Source organism: Engystomops pustulosus, chromosome 5 (genome assembly GCF_040894005.1).
Source record: "Engystomops pustulosus chromosome 5, aEngPut4.maternal, whole genome shotgun sequence".
Taxonomy (NCBI): Eukaryota; Metazoa; Chordata; class Amphibia; order Anura; family Leptodactylidae; genus Engystomops; species Engystomops pustulosus.
Genome location: NC_092415.1, coordinates 79,194,156 through 79,218,930, shown reverse-complemented (window position 1 = coordinate 79,218,930; position 24,775 = coordinate 79,194,156). Strand labels below are relative to the sequence as shown.

Genomic DNA, 24,775 nt, shown 5'->3' with positions numbered 1-24,775 from the left:
TGAAGGTAATAATATTGGCTTGAGGCAGATTTAGCCACATAGAAATGTAGAGAAATTCAGTTCCCCGCCACAAATTGTTCAGTCTTGTCTTTATAAAATCCTTCTTGCAGCTCATGAAGTCTGTTGTAGATTATACAGGGTGTAAATTCTATCTTTTTACATGGAAGACACCAGTGTATTTTTCTTTCCTTTTTAATTTATGGATTTTCAAAAACATCCGAAAGTGAACAGAGCTAGATACTCAAAGTAAGCTTCAATTTTAACATACACCAGTCTATAAAATACAGTTATAAAATAAGAAAAAAAGTAATTCAGTCCAAATCAATCACTCCAACCCATCATGATTTCTTACCCAACCCCAATATATTTTTATCAGACAACTTTCATTATTCCTTAATGCAGTATTCCTTTGGAATACAGAGTCTTTGTGGGAGAAAATATAAAGGAAATGTTACAATACCAGTTTGATCTTTTGGCAGCTAGTTATAGAGAAATAAGAGCTGAACAGAACATTATTTTGGCATAGCCAGCGGCAGTGAAGATCCAATGGCGCATGTGCACTGCCAATATTGGCTTTGATTGTCGCTTTCATGACATTGTCAAGGAGCATACATCAGTTCATGTGACAGCATGGAATCTTTATAAGACCTCAGGACCTGTCAATGCTCAAGCTCTGTAACAGTGTGCCAGTAGCACACTTTTATAAATCTTATAGCAAATTCTCAATTTACTTTAGTACAGTATACAGTAGTATTTCAGTATGTAGTAAGAGCAATCTGACTCCTTAGAGTTACAGTACCCTAGGGTCTAAAGCTATTAAAAAAATAAGTAAAAAAATATAAAAAAATAAGTTAAAATAAACCACCTTTCCCATGAACTGATCAAAATACAAAAAAATAAAATCATAAACCTGTTGGGTACCAACACATCCCCATCTATCAAAAAATAGATGGATAAACCTGTAAAGTAAATGTCCCAAATGTCCGAATGCCCAAATGTCCGAAACAACTTTTTTGCCATTTTGTAACGTATAATAAAATATACCATATACACTCACCGGCCCTTTTGCCTTCAGAACTGCCTCAATTCTTCGTGGCATAGATTCAACAAGGTGCTGGAAGCATTCCTCAGAGATTTTGGTCCATATTGACTTGATGGCATCACACAGTTGCCGCAGATTTGTCGGCTGCACATCCATGATGCGAATCTCCCGTTCCACCACATCCCAAAGATGCTCTATTGGATTGAGATCTGGTGACTGTGGAGGCCATTTGAGTACAGTGAACTCATTGTCATGTTCAAGAAACCAGTCTGAGATGATTCCAGCTTTATGACATGGCGCATTATCCTGCTGAAAGTAGCCATCAGATGTTGGGTACATTGTGGTCATAAAGGGATGGACATGGTCAGCAACAATACTCAGGTAGGCTGTGGCGTAGCAACGATACTCAATTGGTACCAAGGGGCCCAAAGAGTGCCAAGAAAATATTCCCCACACCATGAAACCACCACCACCAGCCTGAACCGTTGATACAAGGCAGGATGGATCCATGCTTTCATGTTGTTGACGCCAAATTCTGACCCTACCATCCGAATGTCGCAGCAGAAATCGAGACTCATCAGACCAGGCAACGTTTTTCCAATTTTCTACTGTCCAATTTCGATGAGCTTGTGCAAATTGTAGCCTCAGTTTCCTGTTCTTAGCTGAAAGGAGTGGCACCCGGTGTGGTCTTCTGCCTCAAAGTTCGACGTACTGTGCGTTCAGATGCGCTCTTCTGCCTACCTTGGTTGTAACGGGTGGTGATTTGAGTCACTGTTGCCTTTCTATCAGCTCGAACCAGTCTGCCCATTCTCTTCTGACCTCTGGCATCAACAAGGCATTTCCGCCCACAGAACTGCCGCTCACTGGATGTTTTTTCTTTTTCGGACCATTCTCTGTAAACCCTAGAGATGGTTGTGCGTGAAAATCCCAGTAGATCAGCAGTTTCTGAAATACTCAGACCAGCCCTTCTGGCACCAACAACCATGCCACGTTCAAAGGCACTCAAATCACCTTTCTTCCCTATAATGATGCTTGGTTTGAACTGCAGGAGATTGTCTTGACCATGTCTACATGCCTAAATGCACTGAGTTGCCGCCATGTGATTGGCTGATTAGAAATTAAGTGTTAACGAGCAGTTGGACAGTTGTACCTAATAAAGTGGCCGGTGAGTGTATATTTCAGTATAAGCTGACCCGAGTATAAACATAGACCCCTAATTTTACCACCAACAACTGGAAAAAACCTATTGACTCGAGTATAAGCAGAGGTTGTAGTATACAGCCTGCCAGACCCCTGTAGTATACAGCCTGCCAGACCCCTGTAGTATACAGCCTGCCAGACCCCTGTAGTATACAGCCTGCCAGACCCCTGTAGTATACAGCCTGTCAGACCCCTGTAGTATACAGCCTGACAGCCCCTGTATGCCAAGCACCTAAAAATAAAACAACTTAATACTCACCCTCCGGCGATACTCTCACCCCCGATGCTTGACGCTTCTCCTCTTCTTTCTTCTCTAGCAGGCAGAGTCACATCCATGCGATCTACCGGCTGGCGCACACTATGATGCAGCGCTGTCGCCGCTGATGACGTCATCAGGGGCGACACCGCCGCATCATAGTGTGTGCCGGCTGGCAGGTCGCATGGACGTGACTCTGCCGGCTATAGAAGAAAGAGAAGAAATAGAGAAGTGAGAAGAGGAGCTGCCGGGAGCCATGCCGAGGATCTGGGCACCAGAGGGTGAGTATTAAGTTTTTTTTTTTGTTTTTTTTTTATTGACTCGTATATTAGCCAAGGTGAGGTTTTTCAGCACATTTTTTGAACTGAAAAACTCTGCTTATACAGGAGTATATACGGTAATTAAAAGTGATCAAAAGGTCCTCAAAATAGTAGAAATGAAAATTTCAGCTAAAAAATTACACCTTACACAGCTTTGTACATCGAAGTTTTAAAAAAAGAAAACTTATTAGTTTTAGAAGATTGTGAAATTAAGAATTTTTTCCAACAAAGTTTGAATCCCCGTGATCATACTGACCCAAAGTATAGAGAAGAGTTAGCATTTGAAGCACAGTGAAAGCTGGAAATCTGAGCTCTTAGAAAATAGTACAATTGTGTTTTTTTCCACCAATTTAACTGCATTTTGAATTTTTTTATCCCACTTCTCAGTTTAATACCATCACTATAAAGTACAATTTGTTACTCAGAAAACATGCCCTCACACAGCTATGTACACAGATAAAATAGTTATACATTTTTGAAGGTGGAGAGTAAAAAATGGAACCACAAAAACCACCCAAATCATTAAGTGGTTAAATGAAATTTGTCATGAGGATTTAAGCCAACAGATTGACAAACATGTTATATGGGAAATTATCAGGATTACATTGACGTCTTTCTATATTCTGGGAAATCGAGACAACATTGGAAGTGGGATGTCCCCAAATTGGCTTGAGGAATACTCCACATGACTATTATAGTTTTTATAAGCTAGCTTCAGCAGTAGCCATCCAGCCGACTTGTGCTGTAACTCATTCGTGGCAGATCCGTGAAGCTAGAAAATCTTCATGTGATGACCCTTCATCCCATGATCCCAAGTGGTCTTCCAGGAATTTTGGACAGGGCACCCCGTACTATCCCTTTTTTAAAAAAATTTAAAATTCTAGAACTGCTTTGGTCATCAGGTTGTAGCTTCCTCTTGTGTTTCAAATGGTGTTCAATGGAAATTGGAATACTCATCGAAATGGGGAATTTCCAGAATTATTGGAAAACCAGGCTGGACTTAGATGGCACCACAAAACCCCACTTTAAAGCTTGGCTTCTCCCAGGACAACACATTTTTTTATGGCGAGCGAGGAAGGTTTAACTCCGTTGAACAGATTGCATCATCTATGATAACAAAGTTATAATCCCCTCCCCCCATCCCTGATACTTTTACTAGGTTGCAAACCTTTTATTTTAGTCTGTCTCGTCAAGCTAAATGAAGGGATCATTGTATTTGCTCTATCCATTGGTCTCCCTAACTGTTTTATACCCCGCTTCTGAAATGGGACAGATATCTTGACATCACCCTTTCAGCTGAAGAGAGAATGTGTAACCTTGTCTAACTCCTACCAGGAGACCAACTTTTAAATACTATCCATACAATACATCTGCTTCATAAAATGTTTCCTGCTGTCTCCCCTTGTGTTGGTTTTGTGTCAGAGTAGGGTACCTGCTTCATGTGTTGTGGGGCTGTTTGAGATCATTTTGGGTTGTTGGACTTTGGGTCTGCATTATGACTTGTCATAACTTGACAAATAACCCTACCAATTGCCCTTTGCTCCATTTGGAGAAGTTATTGTCTAAGTGCACAAAAATCACTGACTCTCCACTGTTTAATGCGGCACAAGCATGTATCCAGCACAGGTTCCCGCATCATTGGCCCTCTAGCTTCACAGGGTCGATGATATATACCGCATGAAAGCTTGAAACTCTTTTACCAATCTGCCTGGTCAGCCTTTAGTACCGCAACTAAATTTAGGGAACTCCTAGACTCTCTTGTTTCTGATGTGTCCCTCATTTTCGTTTCTCCTCCTTTTACTTGGCCATCTAATGGTTTGATGCCTAGCACTGTTGTCCCCCTCACAGGGTCTTGTCTCTGTATGTTTTGTTTTGGGTGTTTTATACCCTCAAGTAAGTGTTTTTGTTTACAAAAACTCCTAATAAAACTTTCTATATGGAAAAAAAAGCTTTCATAGATCTTTTATTTATTTATTTTTTTGTTTAATGTTCCCAGAATACTGAAGTAAATCATTGTGATGTCGTCTTTTATGTTTTCATTATAATATTGTTTTCAAAATGAATCTTAGATTTTGATATGTACACCAGTTATAAAGCGGTTCATGTCAACATATGTTTATCTATGTTTTCATGTCTGGAGTATTTGGTTTACATTTTTGGCAACTGTAATAGCACCTGATGGCCTCTGTTCTCAAATGATTCTTGAGTAGGCTAAATGGGAAATGGGATAAGGTATGGTATTGTTTGCATATAAATATTGATAGAATTTTATGTTGGAGCTAGGTTTATGTTGAATTTCACAACAGTCATTTTAAAGACTGTAAACACACACTGCATTGGCAATGCTAAGCTATGAATCACTGACTCTATATCACATTGTTTGCTTTTTGTTTGCCAGTACCATTATTAACTGAATATTTTCAATTAACTTGTTTGACTAGAAACAAGGAAGAAGGGCAATGTTTTTGTAAAATAAGTTTGTCACAAGAGCATGTGCAAATAGTGATAAAAATTTGTATTTGCTCGGCCTGTTTAACTATAACTATTCTGGGATTTTTCTTTTAGAGAGTTGTTTTTCACCTTCTACAGTAGGTCTCAAAAAATCACAAACCGTAATACTGAAAGTTTAGTTAAAAATGACATGTTAAAATTCTGTGTTTTGAATTTGCTTACAGCTGCTTAAATGCATGTACATACTGCAAGACTAAACACGCTAGAGGAGAGCTTGCCAGTTACTCCATAGAAGAGCTGGTTGATCGAGCAAATCAATCTTTCCAAGGTAAGAAAGCACTGTAATACCAAGTAATAGTAAAAAAACAAAAGCGCATCACTATTATGAAGAATGTGGACTGAAATCTAAATTGGAAATGGCAGACTAATTAAACCGGATTTGTCAGTTGATTTAAAATAAGTAATATAAAGCCTACATTTGGCAACTGGTAAGAAATGTTGAATTCAGTGTGTACACTTTCAAATGCTGTCCTGCTTAAAAGTACATAGAACGTAACTTAGTAACTGAGCACTAGAAAAGCATAGGATGAGAAAAGCATTATTGACATACTTGTGTTCATGGCTGTACAAGTTGTATAATATGTAAACTCCGTGGCCGCGATCCAAGGTACCTAAAAGGTGGCCCATTTATGTGCATGGCCTCAAGCTCTCGGCATCAAATTAATTAATCACTAGAGTGATGGCTCTAGCGGTCTACTGACTGGAAGCTTAATCAGTTACTCATAGTAGGAAGAAAGGAACAGGGTGTGTTCTGATGAAGGGTTTCTCAGTCTCGCATGTTAATTTGTTTAAAGGGAACCTACCACCACATATCTACCTATAAAGGTAGATCGGGTGGTAGGTACATCTATAGGACGTGAGGATAGCCCTTCTAAGGGCTAATCCTCACGTCCCCACAATCTTTTGATAACATTTATTTGGCTAATATGTAAATTTTCTAAAGAGGCTACTGGGGCGTGGAGTAGCCGGATCTGAGGCTACACGGCGTGGCTACTCAAAGCCCCAGTAGCCTCTTTGTTCCTCCTACCAGAACTCTTTGGCGCGCAGCTACGAGGAGCTGCGCACCCTTGTCCTTGAAGCCTGCACAAGCGCAGAACAGCAGGCCCCGCGGCTGCATGGTCACTGCTCCTCAGACGGCAGGCTTTGCGGACAAGGGCACGCAGCTACGGGGAGCTGCGCGACAAAGATTTCTGGTAGGAGGAACAAAGAGGCTACTGGGGCGTTGAGTAGCCGCGTGGTGTATCCTCAGCTCCGGCTAGTCCACGCCCCAGTAGCCTCCTTAGAAAATTTACATATTAGCCAAATAAAAGTTAACAAAAGATTGTGAGGACGTGAGGACTAGCCCTTAAAAAGTCCTATAGATGTACCTACTCCCAGATCTAACTTTATAGGTAGATATGTGGTGGTAGGTTCCCTTTAAGCTGTACAATCCTTGCTCTTTATAGCAAAGTTTGCATTTTTGAGTGAGCAAATTAACTTCTACATATTAGTCTTCTACAGTAAATTGGGCAAATGTTGGAACATGTCAACAAATTGAGTCAAATTATAGATTTTTCACAGGATGTTTTTCCACACAGAGGGACAATACCATTTGGAATATGAATGGGGCAGTCATGTGACTTTATGTTTGGAAGAATAAAAAACAGGCTAGGGCCGCGCTGCTCAATTTTCCGTTTTTTATTTCAGAATCAGGGTGGACTACGCATTTCGGAAGCGGAACGCCTCCTTCATCAGGTCCCAGAATACAATTTCTAAAACGGGTAAAAGAGATTTTGAATACATAATCAGAATGGATACCGATTAAACAAGTTTTTTATAAAAATAGATAAGAATAGACTCATAAAAATCAACAGAATTGTAAAAAAATTATCAAAGTTGTAGAAAATCAACATAGTGGTACAAAAATCATCATAATCATAAAACTAAAGTAAATGAATGTGTAGTAGATATTAAAAGATTCCATAAATAGATAAAATAAATAGATTAATAAATTGATTAATAGATTAATAAATTAAATGAAAAGGGAAGAATGATTTATTTAATTAGATCAGTAAATAAATAAATAAAAAAGTGAGTCACTACCCTATAATTCTCTTTCAGGTGGTATGTCCCAGGTGGATGTGGTAGGGATACTATAAGCTGTCCTATAAATTGTATGGGTTACAAGTAGGAAGAGATATAATTAGTAAATTGATGCATATATTGTGAAGGGTGTTAGGTGGACTGGGATAAGAAGGTACATGTGGTGTGGATCGGCGTTGGGTATGAAGAGATCTGGAATGACAGGAGTGTGTGTAAATTAGGGGGTTTGTTCAAATGGTTTAAGTAAAGTAGTGATACCTGGAGGATGTGGTAATTACATTATTAGGAGAATGAGCCGGCAGGGGCGCTGTGTATTCGTGGGTACAGATCCATACCTCCTACTTACCTGTCCCCCTATCCAGCGAATACTTCAGTCTACGATCAGACTTTTGATAGAAGTCCGATCTCTCTGACACGGCGCATGCGCGGTCCTTCGGCACGCGCATGCGCACTAAACCATATATGCATTACATAATCCCTGGTACTGCGCATGCGCGCCGCCGCGCGCGCACATCACACTCTCAGCGTCTATTTAAACCTCCCGATAATCCGACGGAGACACGAATACACAGCGCCCCTGCCGGCTCATTCTCCTAATAATGTAAGTACCACATCCTCCAGGTATCACTACTTTACTTAAACCATTTGAACAAACCCCCTAATTTACACACACTCCTGTCATTCCAGATCTCTTCATACCCAACGCCGATCCACACCACATGTACCTTCTTATCCCAGTCCACCTAACACCCTTCACAATATATGCATCAATTTACTAATTAAATCTCTTCCTACTTGTAACCCATACAATTTATAGGACAGCTTAGAGTATCCCTACCATATCCACCTGGGACATACCACCTGAAAGAGAATTATAGGGTAGGGCCTCACTCTTTTTCATTTATTTATTTACTGTTCTAATTAAATAAATCATTCTTCCCTTTTCATTTATTAATTTATTAATCTATTAATCAATTTAATCAATTTATCAATCTATTTATTTTATCTATTTATGGAATCTACTACACATTCATTTACTTTAGTTTTATGATTATGATGATTTTTGTACCACTATGTTGATTTTCTACAACTTTGATAATTTTTTTACAATTCTGTTGATTTTTATGAGTCTATTCTTATCTATTTTTATAAAAAACTTGTTTAATCGGTATCCATTCTGATTATGTATTCAAAATCTCTTGTACCTGTTTTAGAAATTGTATTCTGGGACCTGATGAAGGAGGCGTTCCGCTTCCGAAACGCGTAGTCCACCCTAATTCTGAAATAAAAAACGGAAAATTGAGCAGCGCGGCCCTAGCCTGTTTTTTATTCTTCCAAACTCCTTGTCACCATCCGCTACAGCTACCAGTACTGGGTGACAGGCTTACTGCAGCAGCTCTCATAGTTATACACCTGTGGTCTAGTCCTCACCCTATCGATGTGCCTATACCACTTTTAGTCCACATCTGGTGGGTGAGACCTTTGACCACTGAAGCTCATTATTGTACCTTTGTCACCATCATACATACACGTATGTGTGTATATATGTATGTTTACATGTAAACTCATTTGTGTACTCATCTTTTCCCACACGACTTGCGCTGTGTAAAAATTCTGTTTTTTCATATTTATGTAATGTGACTTTATGGTCAAATATTATTGATCTTATTGATGATATTACTATACTTACTATTTTGAATGTAAGGTTGGCCCCAAGATCACCACTTCTGATAGGTCCATCATACCCCAGTGTGACACTGGTGTCATAACTTTTTTTAAAATGTGGCTCAATGTTTGGTGGATTGTGTTTTTCTTCTAACTATGGGAGGCAGACTGCCGCTTGACTTATAAGGTGTTACATTAAGGTTTACAATGTTTTTACTTGAAGAATACCAGTGTGTTTTTTTTCTTAGTTTTTTTTTTACCATATTTTAAAAATATGGCAACTCTGTAGCCCACATAGTTCTAGTTTGGGCACCTATTCATAAAATATTATTGGATTGATGTAGAGGAGAATGAGTTAATGGGTTTAGAATTGAAAAATCTTTCTAAATTATTTCTAATACTTGCAGTATTTTTAAAAAAGCTTCAGAACCCTGTCTCATGGGGTACTTCTACTCTCCGTTGGTTTCTATATAGAAGGTTGTCTTATGTTAGATTTTTGTTAAAATAGCAGAAATACAACTGCAGGCTTCCCTTTATTTGATAATGGAATGGGAACGTAACCTGCCGAATGCAGGTGTGAACTGAGCTTAATGCTAATGTAATAGTACTATATATGTGTGCACTAAAACCTTTTGCCTCAATGATGGCAAATACAAGCCAGGCAATTATATCTAGGTTTCTATATATTGCTTTGTAAAATAGTCAAACATTTGTTCCCGATCCTCCAGGACTTGTTCTTTTTGCAGGTTGCAAGATTTTGCTTACACTAGAGCATAAAAATTGTCATCTACAATAATGTAATGCAAACTTAGTAAATTAAAAAAGAAAAAAAGTAGATAAACCAGAAGGAACAACTGTCAGTTGGCATGGCTTTTATCAATTTATGCAAGATAAAATTTTCCCCGTAATGGGAACATATGGTACTCTGGGTTTGATTTGCTTGTATCCCTTCATCCATTTGCAGGATGATAAATTGCTTTGTAAGTCCAACTTGCATCTGTGTAGCCCACACCCCCTCTTCTCTATACACATTTTTTTTCTCTCCCTGTCAAGTCAATTTGCACAATTTTTGACACATAGATGTGACTGAATTTACAATCAGGCCTGAGTTATTCCTGTGTGCATATTAAGGTTCAATAATCTTAGTTTAATAAAAGTAAATTAAAAATGAGTCTACCTTATCTGGGAACAAATGTGTATCGGTGACATATATGTACTAGATGCCTCTCCTCCTATCAAAAGAGTCTTGGAAGTCATGGTTTGTCTTGACCACTATCAGATTAGCTAGTCTTGGTAGTCATGTTTATAAGTTTTAGAGTTCAGATCACTATCTTTAATGCCTTATGTACACAATCGTAAATGGGCTGTGAGCTGGCCACAAAAATGGCGGCTAGCTCACATCCCCTATTGACTTCTATTAGACATGGTCACGACCTGTTGTTTGTGGCCCAGATTTCCATAACGTCCCCCATGACCGCCCACTTGGAGGATGCCCCTTGACCTCTGTAGGGACAGGAAGCAGAAAGGTTAAAAGCCTCCCACCCGCATCCTCCCTCCAGTGTCGTCCTGTCCCTACACGTCAAGAGAGGGTCTCTCTCCTCCTAGTGTGGGGGGGGGGGAACGTTATTTTTATTTTTTTTTTTAAAAAGGGGAGACTATTTTCTTTTTGGTGTCTCTTACCTGGGGTTACGCTGACTTCGGTCTAAGTTCCCCTCTGGACGGTCCTCGGTCGGTCCGCCGGGTGCGGGCCTTCCCTGGATCATTTTTCGGTCCGGCACTCGTCCTCTCTGACGGCCTGGTGGATCAGGGCCTATGCGCGGACGCGGAAATATACTAAGACTTCGTGACCGGAAGTGACCGCGGAAGACGTCCCGGTGCTATCGCTGCAACAAGATAGCGTGGACAACGATGGTGGCCACCTGCAAAGGGGGCTGGGCTCCCCAAAAAGGTATTTAAATCCTTAAAAGCGGGTAGTCGGTTGATCTGAGGTCTATGCTATCGTTTTGGTGTGTTGGCCGTCCCAGACAAAAAATGGCTGATGAGGCAGACTTGGGCCTACTCCACCCGCCGGTTCACGTGAGTGGTGCTGTATGGCAGGTTCAATTTTTTTGTGTATTGGGAACGCCAGGTCATTATTTCTTTGCCTTCCTCCCCCAGGAACAAGGGTCTAACGGGAAAGGCAAAGAAGACAAATCGGGCAAAGCCGAGAAGTATAGTAGGGAAAAACCTGAGAAGAGTAGAAACCCTGCTAAAAAATGTAATATGTGCCTTCATACTCTACCAGAGGGATATAAAAAACCTATTTGTAGAGCCTGTATTGAGGATTTCATGCGAGAAGAAAAAACGTCCTTTATGGATGAAATAAAGACCTCTATAGAAGAAAAAGTTGGTTCTTCGGTTGCAGCCGCCACTTAGGGAGCTCCCCCGCAGAAAACGGCAAGGGTTGTATCTGTCTCCTCATCTGAGGAGGAAGGTTGCATTTCAGATTCCCCATCTTGCTCTGTGGTAGAAGATCAGGAACAAAAGGATCCTGAATAGGCGTCCAATTCCCATCATTTGTTCCAGAATGATGATCTGGACAACCCCCTAAAAGCTATGCGGGAAACATTGAATTTAGAAGATGAGGTACCTCCCTTATCTCGTGAAGACGAGCTATTCGGTGGTCTTAAAGCTAAGAAACATTGTGTATTCCCACTTAATGATACCCTTAGGGGGTTAATCAGTGAAGAATGGATAGATCCCGAGAGAAGAATCGCAATTTCAAAGAACTTCAGGAAGCGTCTCGTCTTTGATCAAGAGGAATCATTCCCTAAAGTAGACGTGCAGGTGTCCAAAGTCTCGAAAAAAAGATGGATCTTCCCTTTGAAGATTCAGCGCAACTCAGGGATCCAAAGGATAGAAAATCAGAAGCCCTTTTGAAGAAGGCGTGGGAGACGTTAATGTTAATCCTCAAGTCAAATCTAGCTGCCACTTCGGTGGCAAGAACACTCTACTTCTGGCTAGGGAAGTTGGAGTCCCATATCCGTGAAGGCACTCCTAGAGATGCCTTACTAGAGAGCATACCATTATTAAGATCAGCCACCGCATTTCTTGCAGATACTTCAGAAGAAGGTATCCGTTTTGCTGCAAAAGAAGGAGCCCTTACCATTCCACTAGAAGGGCCTTGTGGCTAAAGCAATGGAGTGGAGATATTCGCTCCAAATCAAAACTTTGTAGTATCCCCTTCTCAGGAGCTTCTGTTTTCGGTCCCGAATTAGACGCCATATTAGAGAAAGCATCAGACAGGAAGAAGGGATTTCCGGAAAGTAAAGCAATCTCCAAGAAGACTCCTTTTCGTACTTTTAAGAACACCAGAGAGGCTTACTGTGGAAAAGGTAAACAGGGGCGCTGGAGTTACCCCAAAGGAGGAAGAGGAAGGGGTTTCCTGTTCTCTAACCCTCCAGATGGCACAGGAAACAAGAAACCGTGACGCCAGGGTGGGGGGGGGGCAACTTCTGGGATTCGTATCCAAATGGACAAAGATCACAACGAATCCCTGGGTACTGAGCATTATGGAGTCAGGCTACAATATAGAATTTATGTACCCCCTCCCCCTCAAGGTTTATCCCTCCCTTACCCTCTGTTTCTCTCTCTACACATTCCCTCATTTGGCAGGAAGTATCTCATCTCGTCCACATGGAAGTTGTGGTGCCGGTTCCTCGAGAGCAAGAAAGGTTGGGGTTCTACTCCCCGTTGTTCTTAATCAAAAAACTGAATGGATCAAATCGGCTTATCATAAATCTAAAGGAGCTAAACCACTTCATCACATACAGAAGATTTCGCTTGGAGTCGGTAAGATCTGCTACCCAGCTAATTCAGAGATATCTCAGATTCTCGGTCCTCTCTCCTGGGGGTTTTGTTTTACATTTTCAGTTCCGAGCACTCCCATTTGGTATATCATCGGCCCCGAGGGTTTTTACCAAGATCATGGTGGAGGTGGTAGCCTTTTTAAGGCTACAAAACATATCCATTATTCCCTACCTAGACGATTTGCTAATAATAGGGAAAGACAGACAAAGCCTGTTGTCAGCACGGGAGTCTTCCCTGGGAATTCTATCAGAGTTGGGATGGTTAATCAATTTGAAAAAATCTAATCTAACACCTTGCACTCAAAAGACATTTTTGGGGGTTATATTGAATTCAACTCATCAAATGTCCTTTCTTCCCCAGGAAAAGATAATCAACATAAAGGACCAAATTCAATCCTTCAGAAGGAAGGACTCTATATCGGTCAGACAGGCGATGAAGATCCTGGGGCTCCTCACAGCGTGCCTTCCTTCAGTCGCCTGGAGTCAGAGTCTTACTCGGATTCTTCAGAATTGGATCCTACGCTCCTGGAACAGGAAGTCCTCGGGGCTAGACAAAAGGATCCTGATCCCATCCTTTGTAAAGAGGGACTTACTGTGGTGGATAGAATCAAGAAACTTGGAGAAAGGGGTATCTTGGCACCACCTCCCAAGTATAACCATTGTAACAGACGCAAGCAGCTCGGGTTGGGGAGCAGTCTTCCCTTCCCACTACGAGCAGGGATCCTGGACTCCATCCCAAGCAAAGAAGAGCTCAAACTACAGAGAGCTAAGAGCAGTTTGGGAAGCCTTAAGGTCAAACACAGCCCGTCTGGAAAACCATCATATACATATCCTCTCGGACAACGTCACGTCGGTATCCTATTTAAGGAGAGAAGGGGGTACAAGATCTCTGGTGCTATCAAATCTGGCTCACACCATCTTCTCTTGGGCGGAGAAAAACATCCTCTCCATCTCGGCCACCCATCTGAAGGGAACCCTAAACAGAGAGGCGGACTACCTCAGCAGGAGGGAAATCCTACCCAAGGAATGGTGTCTCAACCAAGAGATTTTTCTACATTTAACCAACATCTGGGATATTCCCCAAATCGATTTATTTGCCACAAGAAGAAATTCAAAGTGCCAGCAATTCTATTCTCTGGAATCCACGAGTCCAGGGATCACATGGATGCGTTCAGCCATCCCTGGAAAGGAAGTCTTGTGTACGCCTTTGCCCCTATTCCCTTAATCGCAAGAGTTATCAAAAAGATCTTGTTCGACCAGGCGAGGGTGATTTTGATCTGCCCAAATTGGCCAAAAAGAAGTTGGTATCCGCTGCTGAGATCCCTGTCCATTCAACAACCTCTTATCCTACCGGTTCGGAAGGATCTCCTGAGCCAGGGCCCGTTATTTCACCCAGATCCGGGGAGACTTCAACTTGCAGCCTGGATCCTGAGTCCGAGTTCCTAAGATCCCAAGGACTCTCCAGAGCTGTAATATCCACATTGAAGGCAAGTAGGAAGAAGGTTACCTTTGCCATATACCACAAAATATGGAAAAGGTTTGTGACTTTCTGTGGGGTTAACCCCCCCCCCCCCCCCTCTGAGGCTAATCCAAATATTTTGCAAGTCTTAGACTTCCTACAAAGGGGCTTAGAAATCGGTCTATCTACAAGTACCTTGAAGGTCCAGATCTCGGCTCTTAGTGCTTTCTTCGCCCATCCTCTGGCAGATCACAGGTGGGTCAAAAGATTTATTTCAGCCGCAAACAGGATCAGACCTCAGATCTTGAAGCGGGTTCCTTCATGGGATCTCTCCCTGGTACTAGATGCTCTCTCCAGGCCTCCATTTGAGCCTTTGGAGAACATTAGTATAAACAATTTAACCTTAAAGACTTCTCTCTTAATAGCTGTGACTTCAGCTAGGAGATTAGGGGAACTTCAAGCCATTTCCATTAGAGAACCCTATATGTGCATTCTTCCTGACAGGATAATTCTTACTCTAGATCCGAGTTTCGTTCCCAAGGTGGTGTCCAAATTCCACAAGAATTAGGAAATAACCCTTCCATCCTTTTGCGAGAATCTCTCCTCAAGCAAGGAAGCTTCGTGGCACTCCCTGGATGTAAGACGCTCAGTCTTAGCTTATTTACAAGCCACAGATCCCTGGCGCAAGGATCATAATCTTTTTGTTCAGTTTCAGGGGAAAAACAAAGGGGAAAAAGCATCCAAGACTACGATAGCCAGGTGGTTAAGAATGGCCATAGCCACTTGCTATACAGAACAAGGGAAAGAGGTTCCTCTTAACCTGAAAGCTCATTCCCCCAGAGCCATGTCTGCCTCCTGGGCTGAAAGAAGGGGCGCTTCCCTTGAGCAAATTTGCAAGGCCGCCTCGTGGGCTTCTCCATCCACCTTCATTAAACATTACCGTCTGGACTTACCCAACTCCCAGGATCTCTCCTTCGGTCGGAAGGTTCTCCAGGCCGTGGTCCCACCCTGATTCTACTTATTTGGTAGATCTCCAAGTGGGCCGTCATGGGGGACGTTATGGAAATGGTGAATTAGTACTCACCGGTAATTCGGTTTCCATCTAGTCCTCCATGACGGCCTATATATTTTTCCCTCCCAAGGTTCTTTCTTTGTTATTACTTATAGTATGTGACTATAGAGCATGCATAATAAAATTATGTTTTATCTTCCACCGGTGTAGTTATTTGGTAGACACTGGCCGGAGGATGCGGGTGGGAGGCTTTTAACCTCTCTGCTTCCTGTCCCTACAGAGGTCAAGGGGCATCCTCCAAGTGGGCCGTCATGGAGGACTAGATGGAAACCGAATTACCGGTGAGTACTAATTCACCATTTTACATACTGTCACACGCATAGCTTAAAGGAAATCTACCACCAAGATGAAGGATTGTAAACCAAGCACACTGACATACTGATGTGTGCCCCCTCTGGCAGGATCTGCTCTTCTTGGTACCTTGTTTATGAAAAAAAAGTTTTAAAAAATTATGCAATTAGTCTTAGGGGCTCAGGCTCCATTGACACCTATGTAACCTGGAGCCTTTCAGGTTCATTTGCATGATTTTTTTTTTTTAACTTTTTTTTTTTTTTTCAAACACAAGGTCCAGTATGTCAGTTTGCTTGATTTACAATACTTAATCCTGGTGGAAGATGTCCTAAGGCAACAACGGTACTAAACTCTATATACAAGTATGTGAATAACAATGACACTTATTTTGTCAACTACTCTTAGCTATAACTAAATAGAATGGGTTAACAAATATCATATATATATCTCTGCCTGTCTCTCTCTGATTGTGCCTCTCTCTCTCCCTGTCTGTCTCTGACTGTCCGTCAGGGAATTGGGTGGAATTTCCCCCACTTCAATGCCTGACTGCGTTGTAGGCTGGCAGGGGTGGGGATGCCCCACACCTGCACACTAGCTATAGTGTGCTCCAGGCCACAGCCTCTTAATATATCCAAAGGGGCCAAAATCAAGTTCTTGCGCACGGAGCTCTTGTACTTAATAATTCTGCTCCCTTAAAGGGGTAATACGGCTGCAGACATTGTAGTTTATCTAAAAAGTGGAGGACAATCACTCCCTACACTAATTCAATGTTATCAATGATTTGTGGGAGTTTTACATATAATTACATTACAAGTTAGAAGGTCGGCAAAGGTTTCTACACACTGATCTCCTGGGAAACGGCAAGTAAACATATTGAAGCGCTTGTCGCTCATTTGCGGCCAGCACTTAGCAATCCGCAGCCGCTTGCAAGCACCAGCCTCCTGTGTGCCCACACATGTGCCACACACAATGTAATGCTTATATGCGGATACATTGCTTATAGGTGTGAGCGCAGTTTCGAATGCTCCACAATATGAGTGCACAACACAAGCAGCCAATAGCTACTGTGCTGTGCATTCTATACATGAGCACACTCTGCTCCATAGGAGCGGAGGAGTATCATGGGAACTGAAGTCCCGATGCGGAGCACTGTGGCCATCTTGATTTATCGGTCCTGTGCTTTAGGGATAAAAAGGTTAAACTCATTGTAAAAATAAGAATTTCCACATGATTTAAGTGGTAACGGATTGGCATTAGTAGAGGATGTATTTATCACAACCTAGACTTTTTTTGTTGTTGGCGGACCTTTAAAGTCCTTGTCTCAGGTCGCCTGAAACAACAAATTACAGAGACTTTAAAGGATATTCATTTTCCACTGGGAAGGAAATATATATGATATGATTTCCAGGATAGGAAAAGGAAAAAAGTGGCTTGTTGCTACTTTGAGGAAGTTCCTGATCCTTTTTTTTTGGACTAGAAGATGCACCTAACTATAAAGGGCACCCTTTAATTAGTCGTAAAAAAAAAAAATATATATATATATATAGATATAGATGTGTATATGTATGTATGTACATATGTGTGTGTGTGTATATATATATATTTATATTTGACACCAATTAAAAATTCCCTATTGGTCCCAGACATTCGCATAAACACGCTCTGCCACAAACAAACAACTCTTAAACTTGTTCTCTGGCTCTGTCCTGACTCTAACTTGGTAGTGAAGAATAAAGTTACCCGACTTTGCAGTGATGCTGGAAGCATGTGATCAGTCACATGTTTGACATCCCCCAAGGTCCTCTAGGTGATAACCGTGTGGAAACAAAAGATGTGGTGATTGGCTCTCTCCATTACAGCGGCAGGAGGGTCTGGCAGTGCTGGATGTTACTGACATTCAGACTATAAGGCCACATTCAGACAAAGGTTTTAATAAAGCTGTGTGATACATGTACCACATTGACGGGATGTTAAGGTGGATGGATGTTACGATGGATGGATTATTCACCGACCTGGGAAAAGAATACAAGGATCAATATTTCATTACTATCAAGATCATCCTTGGTGTCAGAGGAAACTACAGAGGACATAAACGGAGAAGAAATGACACTAATTGTTATGGTGTGGACCTTTTACCTTTGTTCTCCACCGGAGATGCAACTAGAGAACCAATAGCTTCAGGGCAATCTGCAGAAGGTACAAACAAGGAAGAAGAATCTAGGACATGGACACCTACCATCTATGGAAGCTCGGGGATCCCTTCACTCCTGATCTCCGTCACTTCGGCTACGCCTGCTCTCTGGGCTCTCCGCCTTCGCATCCATGGTGTCTCCGCTATGGAGGTGGAGGGGCGGTGGCGCCACACATGCGCATGGTGGGCATTAGCCGGGATCCAAGGCGGGGGGGGGGGGGAGTTATTTCAGAAAGTCAGGCCCCTCTTGAACATGTACAAAGAGTCCTCCATAACAGCCTCTTTATTGCATCTTATGGTCTGAAAAATATGGTACGGTTTAATGTTGTGGCATTTTGTTATAGATTTCTAAAGTCATAAACATCCTTGGTTTATAATACTGGCTAAAAAAAGCTTTATTAGCTAGCTTTACAGCACAGTTCAAATATAGCATCTGATCACTCAGTCCTAGTCCTCATTGTTAAGTTATTGAAATTGTAACCCTTTGTGTATTGTCATAATGAGGTACTGTAGAACAAAAATGTGGTCAAATGTACATTAGTGAAGTGGTATAAAGCGGTTGGATACTTTCCTCTACGATCCCACAATCTCCACTTTGTCCAACACCTTTATGTAGCTCAGAGCAATGAGCCATATTACGGAGCTAGTTTGGATTTTATAAAACCTTTACAAGGGGATCATTCAGCTTCGTTAATTAAGTCACAGAGAACCTTATGATAAGGAGAGAAACATTTAATTTACAAGCTGAAATGAGCTCTGGAGCTTGCAGTGCGAGTATTTAGTGATGGCATTGGTCTGCTCTATAATTGCTATGACAAATGGCGACATTAGTGCTGGCCGTTGTGTTTATAACCCAAGACGGCTTCTCAAGTACTGCAAAGCATCCAATATCTGGTAGGGAATACAGCAAAAAGCTGCTGAGCAGGAAGGTTTACCAGAAGACGGAGGAAGCAACTATAGGTTTAAATGTAGGTATCACAAAGGAGCCTTCAATCAACATATTTTCATTCTCCTTATGTTTCATATTGTGCCATACATCCATTAATATAAGTAATTACCGTATATACTCGAGTGTTAGCCGAGTATATTAAAAAAAAGTAGATACTCGCCTTTCCGATGCCCCTGCAGGTCTTTTCTTCTTCAGTCCGGCAGTGGTAGGTCCGTGTGATACTCTGGCGCACAAGCTGTGAAGACAACCACCGCTGTCATCATATTGTGTGTGGTGGCCGGAGAAGAGAAGACCTGCTGGAGTATTACTTTTTTTTATGAATTGGGCAAACTGTGGCTGGCTTTATACCTGGGCAGGGGACGGCTGTATTGGGGGAATGCTGGCTCACTATTTATAGGAGCATTTGGCTGGCTTTCTATAGGTGCAGTTGCTGACTATTTACACGGGCAGGGGTTTGGCTATATACTGGGGGGAATACTGGCTGGTTATACACTGGGGGCATGGGCCCGGCTGACTATATACTGGGGTCATTGGCTGGCTGGCTATATACTGGGGCATGGGCTGGCTAGCTATATACTGAGGGCATGGGCTGGCTGGCTATATACTGGGGGCATGGTCTGGCTGGCTATATACTGGGGGCATGGTCTGGCTGGCTATATACTGGGGGCATGGTCTGGCTGGCTATATACTGGGGGCATGGTCTGGCTGGCTATATACTGGGGGCATGGGCTGGCTATATACTGGGGGCATGGGCTGGCTGGCTATATACTGGGGGCATGGGCTGGCTGGCTATATACTGGGTGGCATGGGCTGGCTGGCTATATACTGGCTGTGACCAATGCATTTCCAACCCTAGGCTTATACTCAATTGGATTTCCCAGTTTTGTGTGGTAAAATTATGGGTCTCAGCTTATATATTGGAGTATATACGGTATAAAACATGCCATAAGAATAATGAGGCTGAATTACCACTGTGTCAGTTCCCCAGCAGAGGAGAATAGGACCAATCTTGCACCGTTTCTTTTATAGATCATCACAATACAGCAATTCAAGAATTCTAGGTTTCCCTATAATGTGTAGATCATGTATCAACCTTCCTATTTAATTTTTGTTCCCTGTAGATGCATTCATTGACTGAGATAACATCTAGTTGTGGTTTTTAATCAGTGTCACTTCTCCCCAGTCCCAACCTTCTTATTCAACTAGGTCACCATTCATCTTGCTTCATCATTTTGCTGCCTCATACTCACTGCTGTGGGGACATGTATTTCTGATTCATATAGCTAAATGTCCTAAGCCAAAGACTTTGAATTGATAGACATGGAACCACTGCGCTATAATTGTAGGCCTCGCCCAAATTCCCATCTAGAAATACACCACCAAAAGCAAGCTCCCATACAGAAATGCAGCACCCCAAATCATTTTACATACAGTCATGGCCAAAAGATTTTAGAATGATATAAATGTTAATTTTTACAAAGTCTACTGAATCAGGTTTTATAATGGCAATTTGCATGTATAGAATGAGTGATCAGCTTAACAGCAATTAATTGCTAAGTCAATATTTGCCTAGAATATGAACTCCCCCCCCCCCCCCCCCCCAAAAAAAAAAAAAACACATTTCAACTTCATTGCAGGCCTGCCTTAAAAGGAGCAGCTAACATTGTTTCAGTGATTGCTCGATTAACACAGGTGTGGGTGTTGATGCGGACAGGGCTGGAGATCAGTCTGTCATGATTAAGTAAGAATCACAACACTGGACACTTTAAAAGGAGGATGGTGCTTGGCATCATTGTTTCTCTTCTGTTAACCATGGTTATCTCTAAAGAAACACGTGCAGTCATCATTGCACTTCAAAAAACTGGCCTAACAGGGAACAGTATCGCAGCTTGAAAGATTGCACCTCAGTCAACAATCTATTGCATCATCAAGGAATTCAAGGAGAGAGGTTCCATTGTTGCCAAAAAGTCTCCAGGGCTTTCAAGAAGGACCAGCTAGTGCCAGGACCATCTCTTAAAAGTGTTTCAGCTTCGGGATCGGGCTACCAGCAGTGCAGGAATGACAACAGGCAGGTGTGAGTACATCTGCACGCACTGTGAGGTGGAAACTCTTGGAGCAAGGCCTGGTGTCAAGGAGGGCAGCAAAGAAGTCCACTCCAGAAAAAAACAGCAGGGACAGACGCATATTCTGCAAAAGGTACAGGGAGTGGACTGCTGAGGACTGGGGTAAAGTAATTTTCTCTGATGAATCCCCTTTCTGATTGTTTGGAACATATTGAAAACAGGTTGTTCGGAGAAGTCAAGGTGAACGATACCACCAGTCGTGTCGCATGCCAACTTTAAAGCATCCTGCAACCATTCATGTGTGGGGTTGCTTCTCTGGAAAGGGAATTGGCTCTCTGTCTTACCTAAAAACACATCCATGAATAAAGAATGGTACCAGAATGTCCTCCAAGAGCAACTTCTTCCAACCATCCAAGAGCAGTTTGGTGATCAACAATGCCTTTTCCAGCATGATGGAGCACATTGCCATAAAGCAAAGGTGATAACTAAATGGCTCAGGGAACAAAACATAGAGATTTTGGGTCCATTGCCTGGAAACTCCCCAGATCTAAATCCCATTGAGAACTTGTGGTCAATCATCAAGAGACAGGTGGACAAACAAAAACCAACAAATTTGTGACAAAATGCAAGCATTGATTGTGCAAGAATGGACGGCTATCAGTCAGGCTTCGGTACAGAAGTGGATTGAGCGCTGCCAGGGAGAATTGCAGAGGTCCTGAAGAAGAAGGGTCAACACTGTAAATATTGACTTGCTGCAGTAGCTCATTCTAACTGTCAATAAAAGCTTTTGTTACTCATAATATGATTGCACTTGTATTTCTGTATATGATAAAAACATCTGACAAACACACATAAAACCCAGAGGGCAACAGATCATGTGAAAATATAATATTTGTGTCATTCTCAAAACTTATGGCCATGACTGTACAGATGGTGGGGAGAGTGTATCAATAGTAGTGTAAGACTAGACTTTCTTATACGTGCAGATTAATCAAGTTGGCTACTGGATAATAAATCTGGTGCATTAGGATAATTTTTGGCATGCAGACTTTCTACTAAGCCATGCCCTCTTTCCTGAAGCAACTCCCATTTTTAATACTAGTCACATAAAACTTTAAATCCTTTCATAAATGTCTTATTTGCTGCAAATTTCAACAAACCTGTAACTAAAACAGGTTGATAAAGCTTCCCCAGTGACTCTTGGCCTCTCCCTATCTGGCTCCTGTTGAGGGACCAAGCGACGCAATGACATCATTGTGCTGTTAACATAGAGGACGCTGCACTGAGGAATATAGTAGACAATCTTATGCACTGCTATCATGATCGGTAGAGGCACTTCCCACCTCACATGGATATTTCCACCAATGGTCAAACCTCAGTGATGGTAGAAGAGGTGATCAATATCAAATCCGGAACCATTCCTAAATTTAGTAGATCAATAACCATTCATTTTTAATATTTATCACAGGAGTGATTATAGCTGAATTATAGCTGGACACCGACAACTATTCTCCACTAAACTGTTGTAGTTGCTGGACAAATACTTATGGTGCTAAGGAAGTACAATCAATATTATAGAGAAATGCATATAGAAAATTTAATTGGAAAGTAAATAATTTAATTATATTCCTCAACTCAAGATGATTTCTTCAAATGGTATTTGTAGCATAAATACAGTGTTATGGTTTTTTGTGTTCATTATTATGTTGTTGTCTTCCCGTGATATCTGAAAACTAACATTTTGCCTTGAACACGACACTGGTAAAATTTGCTCATCTGATCAGGTATATAGGAATGCTACTTTAGAATACCTGTCATATGTTTTTGCTTAGATTTCCTTTACTGTATCACAAAGGAGAACTAGTGAAGCTGCTAGGGGTATACTCATAATGGATTAGTTTTTGTTCTCTTTTACGGAAACAAAACTTAAGCTGAGGCTTTTCCTCTTCTACAGCACAGAATTCAAACATTTCAGTGGGATCATTTTGATTTAATCACATGGGCCAAATTGGATTTTGAAGATCTTGTTTAATGTAATTTTAATAGCTTTATACAGATATGAAACTGATATTGCTACCTGCTGATTTGATGTCCTGACCTTCTGCAAGATGTTAGCCTGGCACAGTTCTCACTGGGTCGTGCCAGCAGTATTGTTGAATCAGCACAGCTACCTTTTTAAAATTAAAACAAATGTTTAGCATGAATATTTTATTTGCTTCTAAAAACATACATTTCCTTTTTATTTTTTTTTGAGTTTCGTAAAAGTTTCCCCAACTATTGCATGTCATCTTTATAAAAACGCACATGTTTAACAAGCATTTTAGAGCCACTTTTGACCCTATTCATATACCTACAGCAGTGCGGTTTGAAATCGTGCATTAGTATAGTTTATGCTGTTTACAGCTTGCATGCATTGGTCGAAATTAACCCCTTAAGGACGGAGGGTTTTCCGGCTCATTTCTCGCTCTCCAACTTCAAAAATCCATAACTTTTTCATTTTTCCGTGTACAGACCTGTGTGAGGGCTTATTTTGTGCGTAACAAATTTTACTTTCCCGTAATGTTATTTATTTTAACATGCCGTGTACTGCGAAGCTGAAAAAAAATTCCAAATGTGGAAAAATTGAAAAAAAAACGCACGTGCGTCACGTTCTTGTGGGCTCAGTTTTTACGACTTTCACTCTTCGCTCCAAATAACACGCCTACTTTATTCTTTGGTTCGGTGCGATCGCGGTGATACCAAATTTATATAGGTTTTATTGTGTTTTAATACATTTTCAAAAATTAAACGAATGTGTACAAAAAAGAAAAAAAATTTTTTGCCATCTTCTGACGCTAATAACTTTTTCATACTTTGGCGCACGGAAATGTGTGAGGGGTAATTTTTTGCGAAATGAGGCGACGTTTTCATTGCTACCATTTTGAGGTCTGTGCGACATTTTGATAATTTTTTATTTCATTTTTTATGTTATGTAAAAAGGTGTAAAAGTCGCATTTCGGACATTTGGGCGCCATTTCCCGCCTCGGAGGTCACCGCCGGCCGTAACCGTTTTTATATTTTGATAGATCGGGCATTTTGGGACGCGGCGATACCTAATATGTCTGTGATTTTTACTGTTTGTTATGTTTTATATCCGTTCTAGGGAAAGGGGGGTGATTTGAACTTTTAATATTTTATTAATTTTTTTTATTTTTTAAACTTTTTTTTTTCTTTTTTTTTTCACTATTTTTTAGACCATCTAGGGTACATTAACCCTAGATGGTCAGATCGCTCCTACCATATACTGCAATACTACAGTATTGCAATATATGGCGTTTTTGCAGGTCTTACATTACAATGAGCCACTGGCTCATTGTAACGAACCTGCATAAACCATGTAGCCTCGTGTCAAGAGAAGACCCGAGGCTACCATGGTAACCGATCGCCGCCCCCCGATGACGTTCGGGGGCGTGGCGATCGAAAAAAAGATGGCGGCGCCTGCGCGCCGCCGTCTTTTAAACGCCGCCCGCGACTTTGCGGGCGGCGTTTAGAGGGTTAATAGCCGCGATCGGTGCAAGCACCGACCGCGGTTATTAGCGGTGGGGGTTTTGTGCAAAATGCAAAAACCCCCACCTCTGTATGAAGAGGACTCAGCCCGTGAGCCCTCTTCATACTTCCCTTATACCTCTGCGCCGTAGAGCTACGGCGCAGAGCGTTAAGGGGTTAAACTAATCTGCATCATGTCTGCAATCTTTGGGGTCAATTTAGAATTTTTTTCTTGCAAATTCTGGTTTGTCACTGCTAAAGATCGTTGTTATTGCTGCTGACCTTTCAGTGACCCACATGA

General features: G+C 41.6%; 1 protein-coding gene across 2 annotated transcripts in view; it reads left to right on the top strand.

The window, feature by feature from the left end:
* The window catches only part of CDKAL1 (CDKAL1 threonylcarbamoyladenosine tRNA methylthiotransferase), a 528,219-nt gene that overhangs the window by 184,325 nt on the left and 319,119 nt on the right, over window positions 1-24,775 (top strand). For both annotated transcript variants that reach the window (XM_072152454.1, XM_072152456.1), the window contains exon 9: window positions 5,494-5,597. In XM_072152454.1, the coding sequence (XP_072008555.1) occupies window positions 5,494-5,597 (104 nt within the window). The remainder of the gene's footprint in view (window positions 1-5,493; window positions 5,598-24,775) is intronic.